Source organism: Xiphias gladius, chromosome 19 (genome assembly GCF_016859285.1).
Source record: "Xiphias gladius isolate SHS-SW01 ecotype Sanya breed wild chromosome 19, ASM1685928v1, whole genome shotgun sequence".
In the NCBI taxonomy this organism is placed as follows: Eukaryota; Metazoa; Chordata; class Actinopteri; order Istiophoriformes; family Xiphiidae; genus Xiphias; species Xiphias gladius.
This window is the reverse complement of record NC_053418.1, coordinates 17,467,082-17,492,246: the sequence shown is the minus strand read 5'-3', so window position 1 is coordinate 17,492,246 and position 25,165 is coordinate 17,467,082. Positions and strand designations below refer to the sequence as shown.

The window sequence follows — 25,165 nt, the reverse complement described above, 5'->3', positions numbered from 1 at the left end:
TCCTAGGCCTCAAGGCAGAATGGTTATTTTTTTTAATAAGGGAAATGTGTAAGAGAGTAGATTGAGACAGTGTATAAGCACACTCCTGCAGTGTGTGTGCAGGTCTACGTGCCATGAGAGGCTGGTACGATGCATCAAGGGGGTGGGGTAGGTATCCCTGCAATAAGAGAGGAGGGCTTAGCCAACGTATGCGCATGTGCAAATATAGCCTAGCCCTTATATATCAATATGTTGATGTACATGCCGCCCTTGTGTGTACAGGCCCAAACACAAATATAGACACATACTCTGTGTTTGAGTGTTCATCGGTTGCTTTTGCCCTGAGCCAAGCTGTAAACAGAATGCAGGCTCAGCCCATTATTCTTATATTTATATATTTTTTAACGTTATTAAGTTTTTTACACTTGGTGTGACTCACTTTCACCTAGATACAATATGTGAAGAACATGAACTGTCATCTAACGCTAAAAGCAAAACAGGAAAGGCTCCTTTCACTGATTTCATCAGGAGAGTTACTGTAAGTAATGCCACTGAAGTGACCCACTGTGAGTTTACAAATAATTCCTCTGGGGTTTTTTTTTAATTTATTTATTGGGATGTCCACTCATTTAGCAACTTAGAGCTCTAAGAAACAGACAAAATCTCATTTGAAATACTTGAAAATGTACTCAAAGTGTTTACTTAGTAGAAAGATACTCCATAAGAAGTATACTGTAAGTACTGCATTAAAAAACTTTAGTTAAACGTACAAATTATGAGCAATAGCCCACAATATAATTAAGTATCGAATGTATTCTTTCTGAAAAAGTCTATAATAGACTGTAAATCAACAATTTATAATAGAATTGAATTAAAATATTACATTGTTTAAGTGTTTTAATGCTATAATGTAGACAGCACTTTGTCTGTCTGACAAAATGGTCAGAGGAGCCAAAATACTCCAGCGGTACCTCATGTCTTTTCCTTTAATTTGCATGCAAATGCCATAGAGAGTGTTCTGTAAAACTAATCTGGTAACTCTAACTTTCAGATACAAATATAGGAGTACAAAGTAAAATATCAATTCCAGAGAAGGTGATGGAAAACTATAAAGTATGACAAAATAGTAACACTGAAGAAAACTACCAGGACCTCAAAATTATGGTTGGTACATAGGTGGATTGCTCTTTCCAATGTAAACTGAGTTTCCACCTCCTGCTCAATTATAGGAGAAGTGGAAAAAGAAAGGATAGAAAGGAAAGACAAACTACTCCTGTTTTTCTGTGTATCACTTTAGTAAAGTGTCTCCTTATCATTACATAATCATAAGCATGAAAAACTACTTGTTGATCAAAACAGCGTAACCCATGTGCACTATTAGGATGGAGTTTCAAGTTAAATGTCAGTAAAAAAGACAGATTTAAAGGTACATGGGATGCATTGGAACCTCTCTAAAAGGTTCCAGTTAGTTTGTTAGGCTTAAATCGCTGTAGCCTGTTTTTTACGGACTTACTTTACAGTTAATACCTTTATAAAGCCACATTAATAAAGTCTGTGAGTGACAAGCATCCCTCGACGGTCACCTTAATGAAGAGACAGCCGACAGTGTTTGATTCTTTTACAAACTGATACAGCTACAAAGCACAATGCATGTTGTCAATAATCATACTCCGAGAAGCAGATCAACAAACGCAGAAAAACTAGGCGACAGTGTTTCTAACATTGCCTTGCTAAAGTGTTCACTCTCAGACATCTGATGCAGGTGCCGATCTGTCATGTGTGCTGGTGACTCTTTTCTCTCTTCCGCTAGCGGCGGTCCTAATGCATAGTTACGATGGTCTTCTCTAATCCTGTACAAAATGACAGAAGTCTATGTCATTCTCAGGTCAAATTTAAACTTGTTGGACCCACATGTACGTTTAACATATCTGAAGACGACCTCTTTTATTTTAGCGTGTGACACTATGAATAATTAAATCCACGTATTTTACTCTCCGCGTACAGGCAGATCCGAAGACACCTTCTTACCCAGAGTTTTAGCGTGACCTCTATTGCAGTTGAAAATACTTGTGAGTGGAGGTTGAGTCCATTGATTTTTTTGACGATGTAACGCATCTCTGTAAGAATACGGTGACAATTTGAATGAGAAACCCCTTCATTTTGTGCATAACCATCGCAAGAAGGGCATATGTGCTCCTCGCCGCTTGATTTCCGACTCGGGGCGCTTAGTGTTGTCGGGGTAGAGTCCGTTTCACTGCATCAACATGGTGAGTGTGACAGTGAGCACCTGAACGCAACGCTTTCTCTTGTCGCACTTCGTTAATACAGCATCACTTTTTTATGGTGATAGCTACTACGACGTTGCTGACCCGTTTATGTTTTCAGCCAATGTGTTACTGTGATTACAGTGTAACGTTAGTTTAGCTTGCTAGCCAGAGCAGGTGCTTGTAGCAGGCTAGTCAGTGAAGCTATCTAGCTAGCGTTAGCTACACATTGACTGCAGTCTAGTGATGTTAATACTATGTAAACGCTATTTTTTTTAAGCGATATTCACTCACATACATTATTTGGGAGTAATGACAGTGACTAGTCTTGCAGGGCAGAGGTTAAAGATAAGCTATATGCCAGTATGAACTATACCATCTTAGCTCATAGCATGCCATTCACCTGGCAGCAGGGCACCTTTGAGAGAAGACAAGCTGTGTTCACCTACCTTACCTGCTCAGTTTGACCTCAGGATGCCCTTAGATGAACTGAGAAGCCAATTTAGTGTAACAGCAATACATTCCTAAATTCACAAGCTTTTGTCAAGCAGCCTGTTAGTTAAGTCTACTTTTAGGTTAACAGTTTGTAAAACCTGTCAGAAAAATATTTGCATCGTCAGCTTTGAGGGAAATTGATAGATGGTATCTACATGTTTGTCATTAAATTTCTGTTTAAATACTAGTCAAAGAACGGACTGTTCTGATTACATTCATGATGGTGTTATTCTGTTCTAGCACGCAATAATCCCCAAAAATTTCACTCCAAAACAGTTGGTGTCTTGAATGTCAACCAGCGCCAGCACATTTGACAATATCAATATCAACAGTAAACTGGGATGATTTTTTTGTGTTTATTTTTATTACAAATATTAGTTGAGTTGATTTGTATAATTCTTCACATAATTAGTACATCCACAATCTCCTGAATGTTATCATCTGTTGCAGCAGCTACTGTGGGACAGGACAGTAGTGAGAAAATTTGAATATAAAATGATTGTGTGAAAATGATTGCCAGGCAGGTAGTCATTGATTCTTCAAATCAAGAATGTATAACAATCAGATAAGGTATGAATATTTCCAGTATATTGTTGTAGCACCAGGGAATAATGTCATACTAGGGGGTATTGCAGTAAAGGTCAAAGGAAATACTTCAGCTACAGTATATCAAAGAAAGGACAAACATCCTGGATGCCATCTAGTCGCTTACCACAGTATTAGTATAAGGGTTATTTTGATAAGCAGTATGGCCAATCTGTAACCACAGCTGCAATATTTCTATTGAAAAGTGTGGTCTTGGACTTCCAACACTCAATAGTTGAACAGTTTACAGCAGGAGAAGGATTAAATGCATCCAAGAGTAGTCAAGATGAATGAAACTGGGGAACCATCGGGCAATAAGGGGTTTCACTTCTTCAGAGTTAGTTTCATGGCAAAATAGTTGTGTGGTGTTTGAGCTCTTATGGATGGTGGTTATCACTGCAGCTCCTACTTCCCACCCCCTACAGATTTCATTTGGTTGTTGTGTGGAGGGGGTTGAAGCGGAATGGCCAAGATAAGAGAGTTCATGCTGGCTCAATTTCCACCAGGCCTGAGATCCTTGCAGCTCCCCCACAGAGAATGGTCAGCATCCACCAAACTGAGGCTGTGTGCTTTTGACCTATATAGCATGACCATTACTCACGTGGAGAAATTTCTTGAGTCAGAGAGGTTGTGTTTGGTCACACGTCACATCTTACTGAGTATAATTGCCAAATTAATGGCACCCATGTCCCCCCCTGTGACTCCAGAAGAAGTATTGACTTTAGCTTTTGGAGCTTACCCCTTGCTGGGTGACACTGGGGATCCCCACGACCAATCCAAAATCTAGGTCTAGTGTACAGGTCTAGCCTCATCACCTCTCTTGTCTAGGTGTCATTCACTTCCTCCTGCTACACCTAATACAGTCTGACAATATAATTCACAGGGTTGTTCTTTATGATGAATTTTTGCAAATTGTCCAGCCTTATGTTAAAAGCAAGATATGTGTTAGGTTAAATTTGCATGTTCAACTAGCTACAGTACAAAGTAGGAGAATTTGTAAAAATTAATTTAAGTAGAAGACTTGCCAAAAGTGGAGAATTGTGTGCTGGGGCACTATTTTAATCAGTGTTAGTGGCTTCAAGGAGAAAAACTGTGTGGCTCAGGAAGACCAGAAAGAGACGGACACTATAAACATAACCAATAACTAAAGGGCATAGGGTATCGTTCATAATAGCCAGGATAGGTCAAGTTCACGCTAGATAATAGACTGACCCAGATGACACAATTTCAGAATCTCGATGTTAGCAGAGTCGGTATTTTACTTTTTGAAAAGTTTTCGTCCTGTATTAATTTTGCAGCCTATGCATAACTTATTTCTTAATGGACTAATGATTCTCACAATTCCCACCAAGACGCACATCAGATGAAGTGAAATTAGCATTCTACATTGCCCTTTTAGGTTGAATTTAGGCTTTATTGAGTGGAATTGAGTTAGGACAGGGAGTTTTGTTTAGCCTAATATTATCGATGTGTAACCATGATGTTGAGAAAAACAAAGAAGGCCACAGGATTTATTGCTATAATGTATATTCAGGTGATGAGTTTGTAAGTGTAAATTCACTGGTACATGCCCGGCTGCTAGCCCAAACACAAGACTGTAGTTGGAAAAGAGAAAAAACTGTTTTATTAGGGCTTAGTCAACTAATTGGTTCTTGTTGCTCAAGTGTGTGCAGGCACAGATATCAATGATTCCTACTGATTGCCAAAGAAATAGGCCAACCGGCAGACCTTAGCCTAGAGTGAGTGGATAAAAGCGCAGCATGATGGGAATGATTCTGGCCTCTTGAGTGAATATTGATCTAAGTGTGCTGGGTTGATATTGAGCCCCTTGTGTTGCTAAGTCTTCATACCTACCACAGGAGTGCTGGTTGTTCATTTTCCTGGGCACATGGTGGCTTACATTGTGACAGAGGTTCCAGACAGAGCGTAGTTTAGTGATCATTATATTTACACCACTAAATTTACTCCGATTACAGTAGTTGCTTAGTTAGTAATCAAATCATTTGTAATAAAATTTAGAAAAGCTGATGTATTTATAAATAGTTACCATTACATGTGTTGTATAAAGGTAAATTTGGCAATTTATTGTAATTTTGAATTTGGGTCTTAGTTGGGGTGGGTGATAATAATCTTCTATCACTCCATAGTTCATTTCAAATTGCATCAACCATGACTATTATGATATGTACATTTTCTGAAAATTGAGTTGAGTGGAGAAACGGCATATATATAAAATGACCAAATGTGAATGCCATTTTGTGGGTGATCTAGTGAATTAAATACCTGCCAAAATATTGTAAATCCAGCACAAAAATCTCCTTTGGTTGCCAAAGCTCATTCACCTCAAAGTGTAGATTGGCATGTCAACCCACACCAGATCAGCAGGTTTACACCTAGCTGAAAATTGTACACTTGAAGTTTCAACAGTCATGCAAGAGGTTTCCTAAGCCCTGCAGAGTACTGGGGAATCCCAGGCATTTAAACATACCATGTTGTTTGCCATGATGCTACATGAGAATTGTAGGGGTCATCTGATAGTAATGTGATTGACAGTCATCATAGTCACATGAATCAAGGTGTGAATGATTTTTAGGAACTTGGAAATGGATGTCAGTTTGGTGATACAGTATAAGTACGTTGATGGCCTGAAGGAGTGCTGAGTGCCTCTGTGTTTCTTTTTGGTTTTACGGCTCTGTGGGCCTTGGCTTTGAAAACTGTCATATTACATACATAGTGGCTTTAGGTAAAACAGGAAAATTGCTTTACCCAATTTATGTTTTTTGTTTGACTAACATTGAAGTGATTAACTCCGGGACTCTACAGATTGCACTCCCCTCTATATATTGTATGTTTATAGAGAAATGAAGGTCACTATGTTTGAGCTCTTGGTCTTGATAAAATTTATTTGAGCCTAATCTCTCAACATTTGTATAGTATTATTTAAAAGGAAAATCTGCTTCTCTGTGGTCTTGTGTAGAACAATTGTAGCCGTCTAGGATATGCTCTGTTCTTGCTTATTAATCAAACTACTGACCTTATGGAAAAGGCCATGTTGTCTTTTAGATCAAAAGGCTTCTTTCTTCAAAATTTTCATGGGAAAAATTTGGAAAGACAACATCTTAGGCTCCACTGCTAGCAGGGCAAAGCAGCACCATTAGAACCAAGTTTATTAACTCACCTCTGATTATATTGCCAAGAATTTTCCTCAGAAACACTAGAAACAGTGTTAAAAAGTTTGTATTCTAATATCACATACCTGTGCAAATTTTTAGTGTTTCTCTGATTATACTATCTAGTGAGCTAAACAAATTTTCTCAGAACAAGTAATCGCTAATCTCTGCATTCTTGTTTGCTCAAACAACATCTGTGGTCCCTATTGAAAAAAATGTCATGCTGTGTATTTGCAAGTTTGTCTGTTGGTCTCTAGAGGGCAAATTTTAAAGAATTTATCGAACCCCTGTGGATTTGCTATTCAGGTGTGATGCCAAGAATTTTCATCTGAGATGGATAATAGAATTTTGCACTTCAAATTACATTTGAAACTCTTTTTACACTTAGTAGACGTTCTTCAGTATGTATTAGTCAGTATAAAACTATATTTCATATGTGTAAGTGCTTTATGGCATGTACTGTATAATTACAATATAAATGTGATTTAAACCCCATCCTATTTCCACAGGGTGTGATCGGTGTGCAGCTGGTGGTTACCATGGTAATGGCCAGTGTAATTCAAAAAATCATACCTCATTATTCCTTCGCAAGATGGCTTCTCTGCAGTGGCAGGTAATGTAGAATCCTTTGCATCCTGTTTCAGATAGTTTCTGTAAGTGCTATAGTTTCATTTCTCCAGTTTACTTGCCTTCTAAGAAGTTTATTTTGAAAAGAGTCCAGAACAATGGAGAAATGTTTACTCAAGAGAGCAGAGTGTTCCATAGGGTTTGGATACAAGAAGAAAAAGAATCATTAAATCACACTGCAAAGACCAAAGTGCATCGAAATACTTGGATGACCCGAGACGACGGTACATAAAAATGAAGTGCCAGCCTCATTTCCTCTAATTAGTGTCACATATGTTTTTCAGTAAACAGCTTTTTGGAACGCATTTAATAATTGATTCATTTTTTTCTTTTCGGGGCACTGCTGAAACTTTTTTTTTTTTTTTAACTTTTGCCATAAGCACGAGGCCTGGAGTGTCCCTCTAGAATATTTTGTAATTAATTTTCCATGATAAATAAATAAAAAAGGGAAAAACAAGCTTTGCGCTTTCTATCCTCCTCTAGCACAGAGCACTTCTTAAGACGCTCTGACAAGAGGGTTTCTAAACAAAGTTAAGGAGGTTTGTCTTCTAAAGAATGCTCTTAAATTACCTCTTATGTCAAGCTCAGTCCTTAAGGATAGATAACCTTGCTGTTGTAAAGCCTCACAAGTGCTTTTTATATGTGTATCAGAGTTGCCGGTGTAAAGTAAAGCCTGTTTTGTGTGTATGTGTTGGTTATTTGGGAGTGAATCATAAAGCTCAGAGCTGTTACAAATTGAGGCTTTGAGTCATGTTCATAGAATTAAGTCTTAATGTCATTCCTTTCAAGAGCATTTTCAATGAAAGTTTCGATATTTTTGCTTCGAGGAGCGATGAAAAGGCAATTTAAGCTTTTAAGAGTAAGTGAAATCCCTTTATTCTGACAAGAAATGGAAGTGAACAGAAAGTGACTATAGTCTCAATATTTTTAATACAGCATGTTTAAGCCCAAATCGCTTACCTACTCTTTCCATAGTTCAGAATCAACATTATTAATTATTTTCATCTGTATGGTAGGTAAGCAAGTCTATCTTTAGTCTGTTCCTTTGTTTTCTTCATCCTATAATTTGAATTTTTTATATTTATTGTCCTTTTTCTCACCGTTTCCTTCTCTGTCCAAGTCTGGGCCTGATTCCACACCTGTTTCCTTTTCTTTGTGCACAGTCTGCGGTGGTATCAGCACCCTACGGAAGATGAGTTGAGATGCTTAGCTGGGAAACAAAAAGGACAGAAGAGGAAAGACAGGTAGGTTGGGAGACAGGGCAGAAATGAAATGAAGAAGGGCTATTGTTTTTTTTGTTGTTTTTTTTGTTTGTTTTTTTATTGGGGTTGGGGAAATGCAGTGGCACAGAACAGGTACGAAAGGCCCCCTTTTCATCAGAGAGGAAAGAAAAGATGAGAAGCCGATGTATGAGATGGATGGAGACCACAGGCATGGTGGCAAAATGATGACATTGATGTGTTTATTTGCTCATTTAAGGCCTGTTTGAAGTAGGGAGACAGAAGTCTATTTTTGTTGTTTTGATCCTTTATGGCTCTTCATCTGGGCTCAGAGCAACTTGACTTAGAAGTGGGCTTGTCTAGTGGATGTGAGGAAAGTTTTTCCTGTTTTTTGGAGCCATTACTATTTGGGCTATTTTAAGGGATGACAGTTTAAAAGGATCGCATTCACCACAAAATCAAAGTTTCACAAACAGCATTATATCTTCAAAGTGGTCATATGTCAAGCTTTGATTATGGAAGATGATTTTCCTTCAAGACCACTTTGCAATTCAAGAAAACTACTATTCAGACTTTAGGGCTGCAGGTGGAAGCTGAACCATATGTTGGACATGTGAATTTAGTGCTGTTTCCTTTGTACTCTCCTTCTAAAAGTGAATTCAAGTTGAAGTCACAACTGAAAGCTTATCCTTACTGTTCCACATGGTGTCCGGCTCCTAACTTAAGGCGGTTTTGTATCACAGTCCTTTCTCTGACCCTGTATGAGGCAGGTCAATGCTCTCTACCACCCCATGTTCAGTAATCCCTTAAAGAAAAAGATGGACCACTGTCCTTTTGCCAGCTTTTGCCATGCCGCTCCGTTCCCTTTGTTAACCATCTGACTCCCTCAGTGAGGGGTGTAGCTCAGCCCATTTTTTTCCTGTCAGGTGCCTCAGAGATGAATTCTGTCTAGGGCATGTTTGGCCCTAAAGTCTTAAAGTGGTATTGACCTGTGAATCCTGCACACACAGGGCTGAACAAACAAAGCCCAGAACTGAGAAAGCCCACCAGACAGTTCTTGAAACCTAAAGAACAGCCCTGCATTTGCCTGCTGTTAGCGATTTAGCACTGCCTGTGCCCTTGGTCATGGAAGTCCAGTAGTATTAGTATTAACAAAAATAAATAGACCTATGCCGACTACTGACTATTTGGAAGGTACGAAATCAAATTTAAAACATATTGTAAATTATCAGACATAATGTTGTGCACATAATTTATACATTCAGTTCTCAAACGGAACCTGCTATATTTACCTTAGAAATGCTGCTAAAAAAAAAAAAGAAACTGTAGAAATGTCTTTAACTGCTATGTTCTTTGCAGCTGCATAAAAGGCAAGATGACATTAAAACCTAAACAAAAATGTATGCGAGAGCACATCCCATTAAAAGGATCTCTTTTCAACATAAAGCTGTTAAAAAATGTTAATGGTCTCAGATTGCATTTTGTTGCATTTTGGAGTTGCTTTCTTTGTTTTCCTGACTCTAGTTTTTGTTTTGCTGCTCTGTCCTCTTTGCCCTAGGAAATACAATGGTCATATAGACAATAAGCCGCTAACTGTGCCCAAGGACATAGACTTACAGCTGGAGACGAAATGCATCACAGAAGTCGACACATTAGGTATAAATCTAAGAGGAGAAATGTCTACTTAAAAAAGTTTAATTCTAACCTTTCAGTCACTCACACTTGACATCTGTATATACCTTGCTGTATATATTTGTTATTGAATATTTTATGTATTTAATTATAATCTTTATGCCCCCAGCATTGCACTACTTCCCAGAGTTCCAGTGGCTGGTGGATTTCACAGTAGCAGCAACTGTGGTCTATCTGATAACAGAACTCTACTACAGTGTGGCTCAGCCCTCAGGAGAGATGAACATCAGTGTGGTCTGGTGCCTGCTGGTACTCACCTTTGTCATGTATCCTTACATCAGTCACTTTTAACATCTTGGTTAGCATTTTTTCTTATCAGACTGTCAAATCTCGTAAGCTTTGTATAAACTGGTAACTGGTAAATTAGTAACAATTTATGCTGTACATCAACCTGGTTTCTATGGACTCTCCTTTGTGCCCAAAGATTTCAGTTATTTTCACTCAACTTTCTTCACCACCACCCTGTATGTGTATGTCATAGGTTAACATCTCTTTGTCTTTAAAAGAGACCAAATCATTCCAGCTCGATTGTGTGGATGCAGCAGCGGTGATGGTGAGAGGCTATAAAATGACTGCTAAAGCTCCTAGTGGCTTGACTGCCAGCATCTTTATGCTCCACAGCTACCTGCTACTTTTGCTACACTGAATGATGGTTGAATAATATGCATTATCCCTGCCACCAACCACAGGGATCAATCTTTCCAGTGCTCCTGGTCGGGCCCGGCTTACCACGGTCAAATGGTGTGTCATTTCCTGCCTATGTCGAAGATTGGAGGCCCAATTTTCACAGCCCAACAAACTGATATGCTTGGGGAAAAGGACAGACTTGGGAACAGATGAAATGGGACTATTGAGATGAAGATGAGGGAATATATTGGCTCAATATATGTGTTAATGGGACACTTGATTTCAGTTTTCCTATTTCAGCTCTGATAACACGTTTAAGACTCTTGCCCTTGAGATCAGCTCCACTGCTCTGTTAACCCATTCACTGATAACACTGGAGCAACATGCTCTTCAAGTATCTGCATCTAATGATACCTTGCTTTTTTCCCCCTTGATTAGTGAAATTTACAAAAGTGACTTCATATCCTCACCTCTGGCCAATGTTTACAGGCCAGCTCAGTGGTATATTAATTGTAGGCCACTATTTTATAGCTCAAACATGGTTGTATTTCTCATTTCAGCCTCATGCTGGCTCTAACTTGTCTGGTGAGTGTTTATACAGCTGTCTTCACAGCACTGAATAAGGGGTAGAGGAAAAAAGAAGACTATTGGATTGAATACCATTCTTGAAGTGAACTGAAGGGGAGTGAAAAATTGGCATGCTGTCACCTGAAATGTTGCAGGAACTGAGATTTTCATCTCCGTGGCGACTAGAGTTGGCTTTAGAAACATGCCCTGTCCGTAGCCTTCTGATCAGTGTCGACGGGGGCAGAGTAAAATACTATTACGACCTCAATGGCATGCACTGGTGCCAAAGACCCACACATTCTGCACTCACACATGCTGGGTAGCAGGGTTTATGTGATATTAAAGGGTTGAGGGTTCACAATGGAGGCTGTAAGTATGCACAACCTTGTGAAAAGATGAAAGTCATTTTGTATGGTGAATAGCTGTGTGTTAATGTGTTCTAAATTTTTTTGAATTGATTGGTAGTGAAGATTTATTGCTATTTCCCTTGAACCTGTAAATGCATTGAAAATGTATCTTCAAAGTGGTTTGATTGCTTAAAATGCCAATGTGCTTCTGGAGATGTTTTCCCTTGACTCTGTCCCCACAGTAAGACCCTTTTCTCTCTAACGGCCCACTACTTCAAGCTTGAGGAAGGAGGCGAGCGCTCACTCTGCATTACTTTTGGTTTTTTCTTTTTTGTCAAAGCCATGGCCATTCTTATCGTCACTGAAAACTACCTAGAGTTTGGTCTTGAGACTGGTGAGTGCTCCACCATGCTTTTCTTACAAATGACCCTGTTCGTAACAACCAGCTTTTATTACTTTTGCCCCCAGTGATTGAGTCAAGGTTGAACATTTCTTCATTTCTAGGTTTTGCAAACTTCTCTGACAGCGCTCTACAGTTTCTGGAGCAGCAGGGCTTGGAGTCCCAGTAAGCACAATATCAGCATCCTCACAGTATCACTTTTTTTTTTCTCTGCCTTCATGAATTCTTTACGACTCATAAAACTACAGTAGTATCACACTATGTGTTTTCTCTTTCACAGGGGTCCCATATCTAAACTCACCTTCAAGCTGATCCTGGCCCTGCTCTGCTCCCTTATTGGAGCATTTCTAACTTTCCCTGGTCTACGATTGGCCCAGATGCACCTAGATGCACTCAATCTGACCACAGCCAAATTTACACAGTGAGCGCACTACAGTAATTGTCCTCGCTTCTGTGTTCATGTTTTTTTTTTTTTTTTTTTTGTTTGGTGTTTTTTTTTTTTTTTTTCATCGAATGCATTTGATTTCTTTCTTATCGTTAATAATAAGGATGAAGAAGCTGGAAAATTGCAACAACCTTTGTTGAAACATAACCTTTAAAGATCAGTTCCTGGTCAGGAAAAATTGCTTACATGTCCTATCTTTTACTTTCCAGTTGCATATGTTTAACCTCTCACATTTTGTTGATAGCAGTGTCTTAGGTGAAAGCATATTACTTTCATGTTATCCCATGTGACTGACTGAATTGTTCATACATGTTTCAGCTGAGTTTGGAAATATTATCTGGGGGGGGGGTTCTCTCCAGCTCTAGGCTTATTTGATGCATGAGGTGCTCTAATTGCCCACAAACACAGTACTCAAATAAAAATCTGGCCTATTTTAAGGTACCATTGATACAAGTATAGCGCCGTAGTCTCCTACCATTCAGGGTGTGTCAGATATGAGAGAGCACCCTGTGAGTCAGATGAAGACTTCCTCAGTTGGTGCAGATTTCTTTTTCGGAACTCACTTGGTGGCATGTCTCCAACCATGATGCAGGGGTGCAGAGCATGGACCACATCTCATCCAGATAATCCACTTTGGCAAAGCAGACCCTCCAAAATGGCCTCCTCTTCCATTCTCCCTCTTAGCTGTCATGAGCTTACATCCTCAGACTCTGTCACTAGCAGGGATTATCTCCAAACCCTACAAAATCTGTGCCGTGGTTATCTTCTGACCCCTCTCAGGGAAAGTTGCATTGATAATATGGGCTGTATTTCTCACTGTGTTAACTTCAAACTGAGATTAAAAAGCGAAGATTTCAGTGTGCTACCCAGTTTTCCCTAATGCATTGATTCACCAATGATTATAAGAAAACAATGGAGTAAAAGTTGTTTTTGAACACCTAAAATTATTATTAGATTTGTTTCTGTAACCGGGAACCGATCCTCTCCTTTTCTGTAGGACTCTGCTTCATATCAACTTCTTGTCCCCTCTTATCATGGTCCTGCTGTGGGTAAAGCCCATTACCAAGGACTACATAATGAACCCCACTCTGGGAAAGGAGAGTGTGCCTTTGTAAGTACAAGTAATTATCTGTTTCACACCATTCTTTAAAAGTCTGATCCAGATGTACACTACACTGCAAGCTCTGTTGCCAGTAAGGCAATTTATGTGTATACACTGCATTTGTTTTTATTAATAACATTTCTCCTACTCATAAATATAATATGTTCTTCCTGTTGTAGCTCGATGAATAACACCTAAAACTTCTTTTGAAATTGTGTTGTTTTGTACATGAATTCTTTTCATTGGAGCTTCAAGAAATTAATTTCAACCAGTATCCTCAAGAAGCAAGTACATATTCTAAATAGGGCTTTAACCTTCTCATGGACCAGTTAGATGTAAGAAAAGTTAACTGTCTAAATTACTTATTCAGATAATTGAGCATGGACAGAAGTAAAATTCTTCGTAGCACATATTTTCAATTGTGTAAACATTTCATGAAAACAAGAATCTGCCACAGGCACATATCCTCATACCTCTAGTTGATTGATCTCTACTTGGTAGGCATGCCAGTTGGACTCGCTTGATGTCTGGCAAGCTGATTACCTGCCATTCAAACAAGAGGGATGGGACAACATTGCCAAGCTGTGAAAATAAAAATAATTGTGGCTTTTGTGCTGGAAAATGGATGTAAACAATCCAACAGCAGTTATGAAAATGGAATTATGAAAATGGAATGCACGATGGTTCAATGAGATAAGGAATGTATTCAGTTCATAGCTGAAATTACAACAATACGCACATTGTCTGCTTGGGTTAATATTAGACTGTACACGTATTAAGTTATACCTGAAGGAAAGCTCTTTATTCTGTCTCTAACTGCTGTCATTTGTCAGCTGGTTATTCATTCTAAGAGAGAATATTTCATTTGTTGCATAAATTTGAATTCTGTCACGTGTCAAACTTTCTCCTGCTGCTGACAGTGAATGTGATACCATCAAGGTCAACCTGACTAAGTCTGATTTTATGTTACAGTAAACCCTTTTCCAGCTTTGTATCTTTCATTTTCTCCCCCTCTTACTTATGATGCATCTGCACCAGTGAGAGCCGTGGCCGGAGTCATTACATTTTCGGGTTTTCTGTACGTACATATGTTTGTCCCATTGTCGTGAATGCGATATCTCAGGAACGCCTTGACGGAATTTCTTCAAATTTAGCACAAACATTCAGTTGGACTCAAGCATGAACTGATTACATTCTGGTGGTCAAAGGTCAAAGTCACTGTGACCTCACAAAACAGAGTTTAACTCACAAATTCCTTCTCTTATCATGACAAAATTCCACACAAAAGTGTAATAGGATAAAATGATAAAGTGATGACATTTTTTTATCTGAACGGTCAGAGGTCAGCCTTGACTATGACATCATAATGTTCTGTAAAAACACTTCTCTGCCCATTATTCAATAGGATAACTCAGGAGCAGAAGGGGACATTGTGACCATATTTCACATTTGGTCAGATACTGAATTGATGACACTAATCTTTGGTGCCCACCTTGAAACTGTGGTGATTGTATGGATCAGGCATAGATGTAAACTGAGACTTGACTGGTTGGCGGAGGCATACAACCGTTTATTGTTGTCATAACCAACTCAACTTATGGTTAAGTTGTTTATGACTCTTTTGCTCTCGTTGTCTTTCCTTTCTGTCTCATTGTCTCTGCCTATCAGCCAAGTGATGGAGCAGATACATGATGTGTTAGTGGGCCAGCAAAGCCGTCATCCCTTTTATCATCTTTCTCTTACTCTTGTCTTTCTATTAATATCAGGATGACTGAGCAGACGTATGATACATTGCGGTTATGGGCCGTCATTCTGATGTGTATGCTCCGGCTCGCTATGATGAGACATCATTTGCAGGCCTACCTCAACCTGGCCCAGAAGGGTGTGGACCAGATGAAGAAGGAGGCAGGCCGGATAAGTACCGTTGAACTGCAGAAGATGGTGAGTGAAATAATACATATAATCAGTATGATAAGTTTATGATTGTGATTATACCCCACTGTAATTCTGTATTAATATACATAACTTTATCACTTTTATCACATATCTTACTGACTGAAAATCCGAGTGGTTCTAAGATGTGTAATTCCATATTTGGAGCCACATAGCTGGCTTTGCAGAGGTACAGAAATATAAGGGTCAACTAATTTCCCTTTATTAAAAGCAAATATACACACAGTTAGGGCCTTGTCTTTTTGAATTAAGGAACACAGCACAAAACTTGTGGCCAATCATATCAGCTCCTAACATTCCCTTTACAAGTCCACCCAACACGAAGCACTGACAGTATAGTGTAGTACAGTGTACCAGTCTCTCCTTTGTTGCAACTCATATTCTTGTTCAGGATGTGCACAGTGGCGAGTGTCAACATACATCAGCCCAAATTAGAATAGATGGCACTGCAAGGTAGGTATGCTTTCAAAGGCAGACAGTGTCTGTTTTTGGCTGAATTTGATTTTTAGACTTAGTGAAAGTGTTGTGGTATACATAACAGACTGATTTTTGGAAAAAAAAAAGTTTCTGTCATTAATCATGACTGATCAGGTTCAAGATCATATTTAATCACATGTAGGAATTCTGTTAAAGTTCAGCAGAATTTATTTTATTGCTAGTGTGATAGTCTGAGCTGCCATCATGCCGTACATTAAGGTGCATAGGCATTTGGACAGTGACACAATTTTTGTAATTTTGCTTCTGTACACCTCCACAGTGGATTTGAAACAAAGCCATCAAGATGTGATTGAAGTGTAGACTTCTAACTTTAATTCAAGGGGTTTCACAAAAATATTATTTTAACCGTTTTGGAATTACATCCATTTTTATATATAGTCCCTCATTTTCAGAAGCTCAAAAGTAAATCGACAGTTGACTGACAATCAGTTTCATGGCCAGGTATGGTCTGTTCCCTCATTATATCATGACAAATTAATCAGATAAAAGGAGTTGATTCCAAGTGTTGAATTTGCATTTGGTAGCTGTTCATGGTAACTCTCAATATGCGGTCCAAAGAGGTGTCTATGGGTTTCACACTTGAGGCAGTCATTGACTGCAAAGCATTTTCATCCAAGTATTAAAAATAATCCTTATATTTATAATTATGCTGGTTTGTCCAATTACTTCTCAGCCCCTGAAAATGAGGGACTATGTATAAAAATGTAATTTCTAAACGGTTGATGCAATATTTTTATTAAAATACTTTTATTAAACCCCTTGAATTAAAGCTGAAAGTCTAGTCAATCACATCCTGATGGCTTCGTTTCAAATCCACCGTGGTGGTGTACAGAGGCTTAATTCCGATAATTGTGTCACTGTCCAATTACTTATGGACCTAACTGTATAACTGATATTGGCCCGTAGAGACCCATGTAATGCTTTTTGCCTACATCAGGTAATGTTTGTGGAGATTCTTTCAGAGAAACAACAACCAGCTTTGGGTCTTTTGTGTTAAACCTCCAAGTCTTGCAAGATGCTTTTATAAACAGTTTGTGTAAAAGCCCATAGTAATGGTATTATTCTTCTTCACCACTACCATCATGTCACCCAGGTTGCACGTGTTTTTTACTACTTGTGTGTAATCGCACTACAGTATGTGGCACCGCTGGTGATGCTTCTGCATACAACTTTGCTGCTAAAAACCTTAGGTGAGTCATGCACTGCATAATGATTTCCCAGTTTAGAATATCTGTTTTTTGCCTGGCAGAATTTTAAGCTATTTTCTCCCTTTGCTCTCTATTACAGGTGGACACTCCTGGTGGGTCTATCCTGAAGAAGACCTGCCTTGCACCCACGAAATGAACTCTGACTCTGTGATGGGGGCGGCACCAGTAGCAGCCCCAACACCAGCTTCAGTGGTAGAAACAGGAGCCCGGGTGTCAGTAGCCCAGTTGTCAGTGGCCCTGGGAGGCCTGCGGACTGTCTTCAGCCCCCTGCTTTTCCGGGGCCTCTTCTCCTTCTTTACTTGGTGGATTGCTGCCTGCCTCTTCTCCACCTCCCTCTTTGGCCTCTTCTACCATCAGTATCTCATGGCGGCATAGCATCAGCAACCCAGCAGTGGCAGCCAGACCTCCCACAGGGCTACTGTATTTTCAGCCTGATCAGAAAGGACTGATCGGGTGCAACAGAGGCCTATCAATGACTCTGCTCCAAAACTCCTCCCTTTGACCACCTCTCAATGACTGATCATATCATCAGAGCTCCTGGTTCAACTTCCAGTGCTTCCTTCACCGATGACTTTGTGAACTCATAATTGTTTTTACTACTAAGACCACTACCTTTTATTTGGAGAGTAAGATTTATAAACCTTAATAACGGACAGGCTAAAGAATGAGTTAGAGGATTATCAATCCGTGTCAGTGGTGTATTGGTATAATAATGAGAAATTGATTGAGTTTGCAGTGTGAAATTTGAATGATATGAGGTAAAATACTGTATATCAAATGCTGATTACAATTAATTTCCATGTTGAAACGTGGTGTGGCAGTTCTGCTCATTTCCACCATTTTTAAAAGAGCCAGTGGGGAGAGTTTAATTAATGTTAATACTCGTTCACAACAGATCTCATGTAAGGAGTTTGATCCATTAACATATTTAGATCCAAGATGTCTTAAACTCTAGAGAACCCTCATTTCAGCCTCTTACAATTTGATGCATGTCAGTAGGAGTCAGATTTCAGACCGTTGTCCTTCAATTTAAATTCCCTCTCACTAAGGCCCCTGTAAACTGTAAACTGCAATGAATTATATCACAGACCTATCTGCATGGCTGGACACATGCTGTGAGGCTTAAGTTTTATTAGTTGGTACTGACATTAACAGTCATGCAACCATCTATATTCCAGTCTGTATCACAGTCCATCAGGGCTAATTTCCCTCACTGAAACATTGTAAGGAAGCTACTTTTAGGTCACAGAATATCATTGAATCTGGAGATGTTCATGGAGGCTAGTGTGTGACTTCATATTAGCCTAAAATCACCTTATTTTTTCCTTCTGTTTTCCAAAGTATTGGGCGGAAACCGATAACTGCCATTCTTGGGGCCCATGTTTGTCTGTTGATTAAAACTTTAAAATATGTGTGTTAAAACAAAATAGCCTTTTTTTTCTCAAATGTATAAAATCGATTGCCACGGACCACAAAGGAGTCTGAAAGACTCTTCAGATTTTTCCAGTGCATTTCTGTTTATAGGAGGGGGAGGGAGGGGCAGCCAGTGGGAATTCCTGGAATAGGTGGGTAGGATGAGCTGTCAGCTAACCAGGGTTTGAGAGTGGACAACTGAAGAAGAGTTGCATTTGCGGAGGAGCAAGAGGAGATGTTAAACTCATGGGGGGACATCTCACTGACTTGAATCTGATGTATTTAAATGTTTCTAATTGAGCTTGACATCAAGGACAAACTTAGATTTTTAAATGAAAGACGTTCCAATAGATTTCCGATGTTTCATTTGCAATGTAACCTCCCTGGTTTTAACTGAGCCATTTTAGAAACTATTAGAGAATCTGAAGCTTGTGATGATTCAAAGGGAGGACAGCATGTAAGGCTCAGTCAAGGTACATGCTTGTGTCCATTTGTCTGTCTGCATGTATAGGATCTCTGCTGTAGGACAGCTGTAATCTGTAAGGGCATTGCGATCAAGAAGAGATGATCACGGCTACTGTTGATAAGCTACCGCCTTTATGTTATTTCCTCTTTTTTTTAATGTTTTCCCATCCATTGCTCTTAAAGTCATTTGAGAACAAGCATTTGTTTTTATGTTTTTCTAATGGATCAAATTGTTGATTTGTAAAGGTTTTGATTTTAAAATGGTGCCAAGTAAGTCAGTTCCCCATGTCCCGGTGGCTGTAGATTTGGTGTCTGCTAGTGTTTGAAACTACAGGCGGGCTACAACTCTGCTGACTTCTGTTTTCTGTAGATCCATCTTGACAAAGAGGGAATCACTAGTTCTGGTTCACAGCAGAACGCAACGGTAGTTACAGTGTCAATGAATACTGTAATTCTTTGGTGGGTAAATTTGCGCACAAGCAGTCACTGTGCTGATGACACACTGGGCCAACATGATTGTCCAGTCTATTCAAGAATGTACATGCTGCCAGATTAATTACGTTCTTGTGGCTCTCTGGCATTTCATTTCATTATTACATTTATAATATCATAGAGCTGTAATTTATAAATTCCAGCTCTATGAGTTTTGTACAGAAACACATTTTACAAAGTCAAGCAGCACCATATCATATTTTTAAGCTCCGGATGTCGAAAGTCTTAGCTTCAGTTTGTGTCTGTTTTGAATGATAGGGAATATGCACATAATGAATGTATCAATCCTGCCTAATTTCTAGATTCTTTTTCATGAAAATGATTTGTATGGTGAGTTGATTTAACACCCCACCCCCACCCCCCTGCACTTCCTGAACTCTACTTCTCTACTACCATCTGTTAAATCTACCTGTCAAACAAAATCTAATTTGTCCTAATGTCTGTTTTTATTGATTGATGATTTTTCTTTGTTTTTTTATTTATTACACATGTTGAGGCCTGTAAACACTTCTAATTTTAACAATATACACAATATTTTGTTACTGGAGTGCATGTTGGCTTAAATCAATTTTGAAAATGTGTTTGACAAATCAGTTACGGATTAACCTTCTTTTTTTTTTTTTTTTTTTTGTATGTGTAATGGTCTGGTCCGGTCAGGTAAGAAGTAGCAGGGATACTTTCAGAATTCATTGGCCTGATGAGGCATTTCTTCAGTTTGTTACCACTGAAAGTGTTTATTATTCATTGTTGGGTTCACGAAGTAAATTACACAGATTGTTGTTCTTTCATGTATTTATTTCTGCTTTAGATTTTGTCTTAAATAAATTATGTTCTTTACTATGCCTTTTTATTTCATGCTTATGCTTTGTTGACCTCATTTATCGCTATAGCAGTAGCACAGCAGGGAGATGGAATCATTTATGAGGCTTTAGATGCAATTAGCACTTTAGGTATGCATTTGTTGTGAAATACTGAAACTCAGAGCAAGGATCTATAAACTTTTGTTTTTAGTGTTGAAAGAAGAGCCCATAATTTTGTCAGCTTACAGTCCTAAATATTAGAAATATCTCGGGAGGATTGTTTGTCACAGTCATTTAATGCTATAAATAGTCGCCAAATGACCAGAGAGAAAGTGAACTCTGAATATTTAATACATCCATACTCACTTTGTCAGTCAGTAAATTATCAAAATGAAAGCAAGTCCGTATTCCTAGTGAATTTTGATGATACTCTGGCCCATACAGGAGAATGACGACAACTTCAGAAATGATGCCTCGCCAAAGACTTTGTAAAATAGTTTATTGACTCAGTCTGTCTCTCCTTGTTGAACCTCCTTCTGTGTCCTTCCATCCAAATCAAATGTACATTTCAAAGTTGTGTGCTTTTTTTTAAAAAAAGCTACCAAGAAAATGATGACATTTTTACAGAGATGGAGAAAATCTGACCAATTTTTTTTTTTTTTCCCCAAAGTCAGAGTAGGGAAAACTGTTAAATAACTTGAATAAAGTGGGTTTTTTTTTTATATATATCTTTTTGACTTTTACTGCTGAGCTGCTTTTTTAATGGTATGGCCTTGGTATGTAATTCATGTGTTGATGATGAAAATTATGAATGAAATTATGATACACTCAAATATACATGTTGGACCCTGAGTTCAAAATAGTTCCACACAGATAACCCATTCTGAAGCCTTATTCTGGACTTGGAGACTGCAAACACATAAGGTCATTTTTCTTCCAAGCTTTTCTCCGCATTTACAGTGGTTCCTTTCTGGGTCTTCAAGGTCTCAGGCAAGATTTAGAATTGTGTCTATTTTACTAGACTTAGTAGTCTTTGTATGATGGTGCACAATGATACTGTAATTGTGTTTCAGCATATCTCTACTTATGAAATGTGTCCTTGTGCAAACGGCCATTGATTTAGGCAGTCAATGGCCATTGATTTGTTTTTCTTAGTTTGGCATCTTTCTTCCTGTGGGATCTCTATTCTTATGGGAAAGGATAGTAGAGGTTAATGGAGTAGATTGAGTAGATTGAGGGATGAAACGACAAACGCTCCCAAACTCCTCTTAATGCATGCCATTCTCTGGGAAGAATATCGGGCCAGTTAATACAGGCCTTGAGTGACATTGTCCACATGAGCAGGAAAACTGGGCCAATGCGTTCATTCATAGGTAGACAGATCAATAAGACAGCTTCCAAAACAAACCAGTGGAGAGGTTCCTTTATTTCTCTTGAGTGGGGTCTATTCACTGAGGTCCCTTCTCCATAGAGTGGCTTGGAGCTCTGCTTCAGGAAGGGGAGCAGAGACCCCCACCCCACCCCACCCCACCCCACGCCCAGCCCTCTGTCCCCAACACAGCCAGAAGAACTGAGAAGCCTCTGGAGAGCTGACGCTATAATAGTAATCTTTCTGTCTGACACGAATACAACCATACTTCATGTTGACCTGATCTTTTATGGTGAATAACCTAAAAGAGAACACTTTACATTGCTTGAACTCCTCTGACCTGTTTTTGTATATTTTTTTTAAATCTTTCTTTACAATGATACCTCCAAATTATGACAAAGATAAGAAAAGCAGAGAAGGTTCTGTGTTGAATTGAGTGCCTGTTACACTTTGGTTGACTGAGATCAGCATGTAGCAATCAAATGTAATACACGCAATTATCATCTTTTCATTACCATGACAACCAGTGAAAAGGTAGCACAAAACCTTTAAGCATCTTTAGATGCTGCGAGCAAGTGGGCTTTTGAAAAACTGACATCTCAGAAAAATTAGATAATAGTCATAAATTTAGCACATAACCAAAACTGTTTATAAATTCCACAAAGCAGCATTAAAAATGTCTCTACAAAACACGTAATGACACATTCATCATTGAAACAATTTTATTGACAATTGAGATAAAAGCGCAGTTTATTGACAGGAAATAAATGCAGGAACGGGTTATATTTAATTATGACCATGGAAATTATATAAACAAGAGTTTTTGGGATTTTGTTTGAATCATGTGAGACAATCATGTATCATCCAGTGTTCTAAAAATCTGAGTTTTTTTGAATCAGTTAACATTATGGATTTTATGCATGCAATATGCATTATTAAGATGATGTAGCATCGTGGATGTCCAATTTTATTTTTACTTTTGTTCATATTTATCCCACTGACATATACAGTAATTCTGACCCATTGTTCATTCACATATCCACATCTGGGAAACACTGTTCATTGCCAAAGTTGTCCGTGTATTGTATCGTAACTGAGTTAAACGTGCACCAGTTACAGGGAAAAATGGAGAGGGGCAAAAGAAGGAGAAAGAAACTGAGAGATTAGTCTCTCACTGAGCAAATTTTAAATCTCATCATGGCTAAAATTTGAGGTCCACTGCATTGTGCTAGAAATATGAAATGGCTGACTGCCCTCATGGTAATCACTACTGCTCTTACATTAATTCATCTCCAGATGAACATTGTTCCGTTGGGGTTTCCCTGCTTCATTGTTGTAGGCCTTTAATTAGCAGCCTCCTGATAGACACTACACCACAGACACAGTTCTATAACTCCTCCAAGAGTGTGTGTGTGTGTGTGTGTGTGTGTGTGTGTGTGTGTGTGTGTGTGTGTGTGTGTGTGTGTGTGTGTGTGTGTGTGTGTGTGTGTTTGTGTGTGTGTGTGCATTTACCCACATATTTAGTGCTTAAATGAATTGGCTCTCTTAAAAGCTTAATGTAAGCAGTGACACTCCGCCCCCTTTGTTATTTAACATATATTATATTAAGTTTTATTATTCCTACTTCTCAGCCATTTTTGATACTAATGAGAATTAAACTGATGTGGTGAGAGTGCAGGTAATCACTCTGCTAAGCACCGCACAGTGACAAAAGCTGCGTTCAGAAACATTTGCCTGCTCGTTACACAGTTTTAGTTCGGCCTTCTTTTCAAGGAGCAGATATTTTAGTATAAATGATCTCATGTTTTATCATTATGGTGCATTTAACTCCTGGCTTTACACTCTTCTGGGGGGAATTATCCACCCAACAAGACAAGTGAATTTTATATTCTGTCCCTTTATATTTTATCCATGATTTACTAGTAAAACTGTGCTCAACTGTTCAACAGATTAATCGTACATTTAAAATTAATAAGCAAAAGCAATACAGCTGCGCGCAGCTTAATGTCGTTCTCATACTTTGATGGTGAAAAGTCAGAACATTAAGCTCAAAGGAACCTAATAGATTTTTCAAGTAATCCACATGAATGAATAAATTAATTATATATGTTTTAAACTCTAGCTGTGTCCAATTTCTCTCGATGAAAACCCTACTGTCGATGCCCTCTTAACAATAACAACCAACAGAGTGGACTGCCCCCTAGTGCCACCAACTGAGTGTGACAGTGCATGGAGGGGGAAGGGGAGAGCCTGCTTGCGTCGAGCATTAGTAGAATGCCGGCTTTTCAGTGCCGTCCAATCAGAGAGCACCGTGGTAACGCGTTCATACATCCAGTGAAACTAGGTGTCGAATGCAAATGCTCCGAGATCAAGGTTTCTCCTTGGCAATGGTGCAGCACTTGTTTCTCTCCTTTCATGTCCGAGTGATGATGGTGATAATAAGAGTGGAGGACAGGCCTCAGATTGAGCCAAAGGGGGAAGGAGAATCGATGAGATCTTTGATAGGGGAATGCTGCATCATATAACATTAGTGTCATTCATGCAGCAGTTTGATTGACAGTTTATTAGTAAAACTGTGAGAAATGCACCATTGTCTTCATTCATTTTTCATGTTTGAATTGCTGACACTTTGATGCACTTTGGCGAATGTGGTGCTCAACCTAAGACAAAGGAGCTGCAGCCTAAATCTCGTTTTCTTCTCGGGGTTTTCCATCCTTTCTATTCCAGAGAAAGAATTAATACAGAAACAAACATATTTGAGTAAGTGCTCCCTTCGTGGTTCTACGCCCCTAGCAAATGCACTTATATAAACACACACATATCCACACGCGTACACCCGCGCACACAGGAAACTGCAACCTGCATTATTTTGCTTCAGGGATCCTGTTGTTCTGCGTGCCTTAGGTCCAGCAGACTTCATTTTCAGTTTTTTATTTAATTAAGCTGATGATGCACATTACATTCACGGAGAACTTCAACCTCCAGGTCCTCCCACACATTGCTGTAAAGCCAGCCTATGTTCCTAATTAAGACAATGTAACTCCTTGCTGTGTTCAGGAAATGTATAACTGATTGGAACGAAGGCAGCAAATTCTGAGCATTACTCTGGAAAAAGGAAGAAATGTAATTTTAAACCTGTCAATTAGCTTGTACTTTAAATATGATGAATGATTTTTGCATGATTGTATCTACTTTCCTTATAGATCACCTCTGATTGCATTCATATATATGCAGTGTATATGCGGTGATATTTCTTTTGAGAGATTAACAAAATAGACATGTTTGAAAATAGGCAAAATCAGAGAGCATTGTTTTCATCTTTCACATGATGTGATATTAAAGGGGCATTTTTGGAAAATATAATCCTAATTGACCATCTCTTATGTGTGTTTGTTCACTTGAATTGTTTTGACAATTATCCCCAGTCTGCTTGATTTGACCTGATTA

The 25,165-nt window shown here is 38.8% G+C and overlaps 1 protein-coding gene across 2 annotated transcripts; it reads left to right on the top strand.

The window, feature by feature from the left end:
* The first annotated feature begins 1,951 nt into the window (after positions 1 to 1,951).
* On the top strand, positions 1,952 to 20,324 carry tmem161b (transmembrane protein 161B). Of its 2 annotated transcripts, XM_040155553.1 has the most exons (12): positions 1,979 to 2,246; positions 7,003 to 7,106; positions 8,284 to 8,364; positions 9,899 to 9,996; positions 10,142 to 10,298; positions 11,816 to 11,967; positions 12,078 to 12,138; positions 12,254 to 12,394; positions 13,416 to 13,529; positions 15,287 to 15,461; positions 17,065 to 17,161; positions 17,259 to 20,324. In XM_040155553.1, the coding sequence occupies exons 1-12, from the start codon at positions 2,244 to 2,246 to the stop codon at positions 17,552 to 17,554; spliced, it is 1,479 nt and encodes a 492-aa protein (XP_040011487.1). In that variant the 5' UTR covers positions 1,979 to 2,243; the 3' UTR covers positions 17,555 to 20,324. The 2 variants fall into 2 exon arrangements, with proteins under 2 accessions (XP_040011488.1, XP_040011487.1); XM_040155554.1 differs by lacking the exon at positions 8,284 to 8,364 and having other exon boundaries at positions 1,952 to 2,246.
* The last annotated feature ends 4,841 nt before the right edge of the window (positions 20,325 to 25,165 follow it).

Excerpts from the sequence above, each read along its gene's own strand:
- tmem161b (XM_040155553.1), top strand. Across the intron at positions 8,365-9,898 it reads GGACAGAAGAGGAAAGACAG|GAAATACAATGGTCATATAG; the intron begins GTAGGTTGGGAG and ends TCTTTGCCCTAG. Across the intron at positions 12,395-13,415 it reads ACCACAGCCAAATTTACACA|GACTCTGCTTCATATCAACT; the intron begins GTGAGCGCACTA and ends CCTTTTCTGTAG.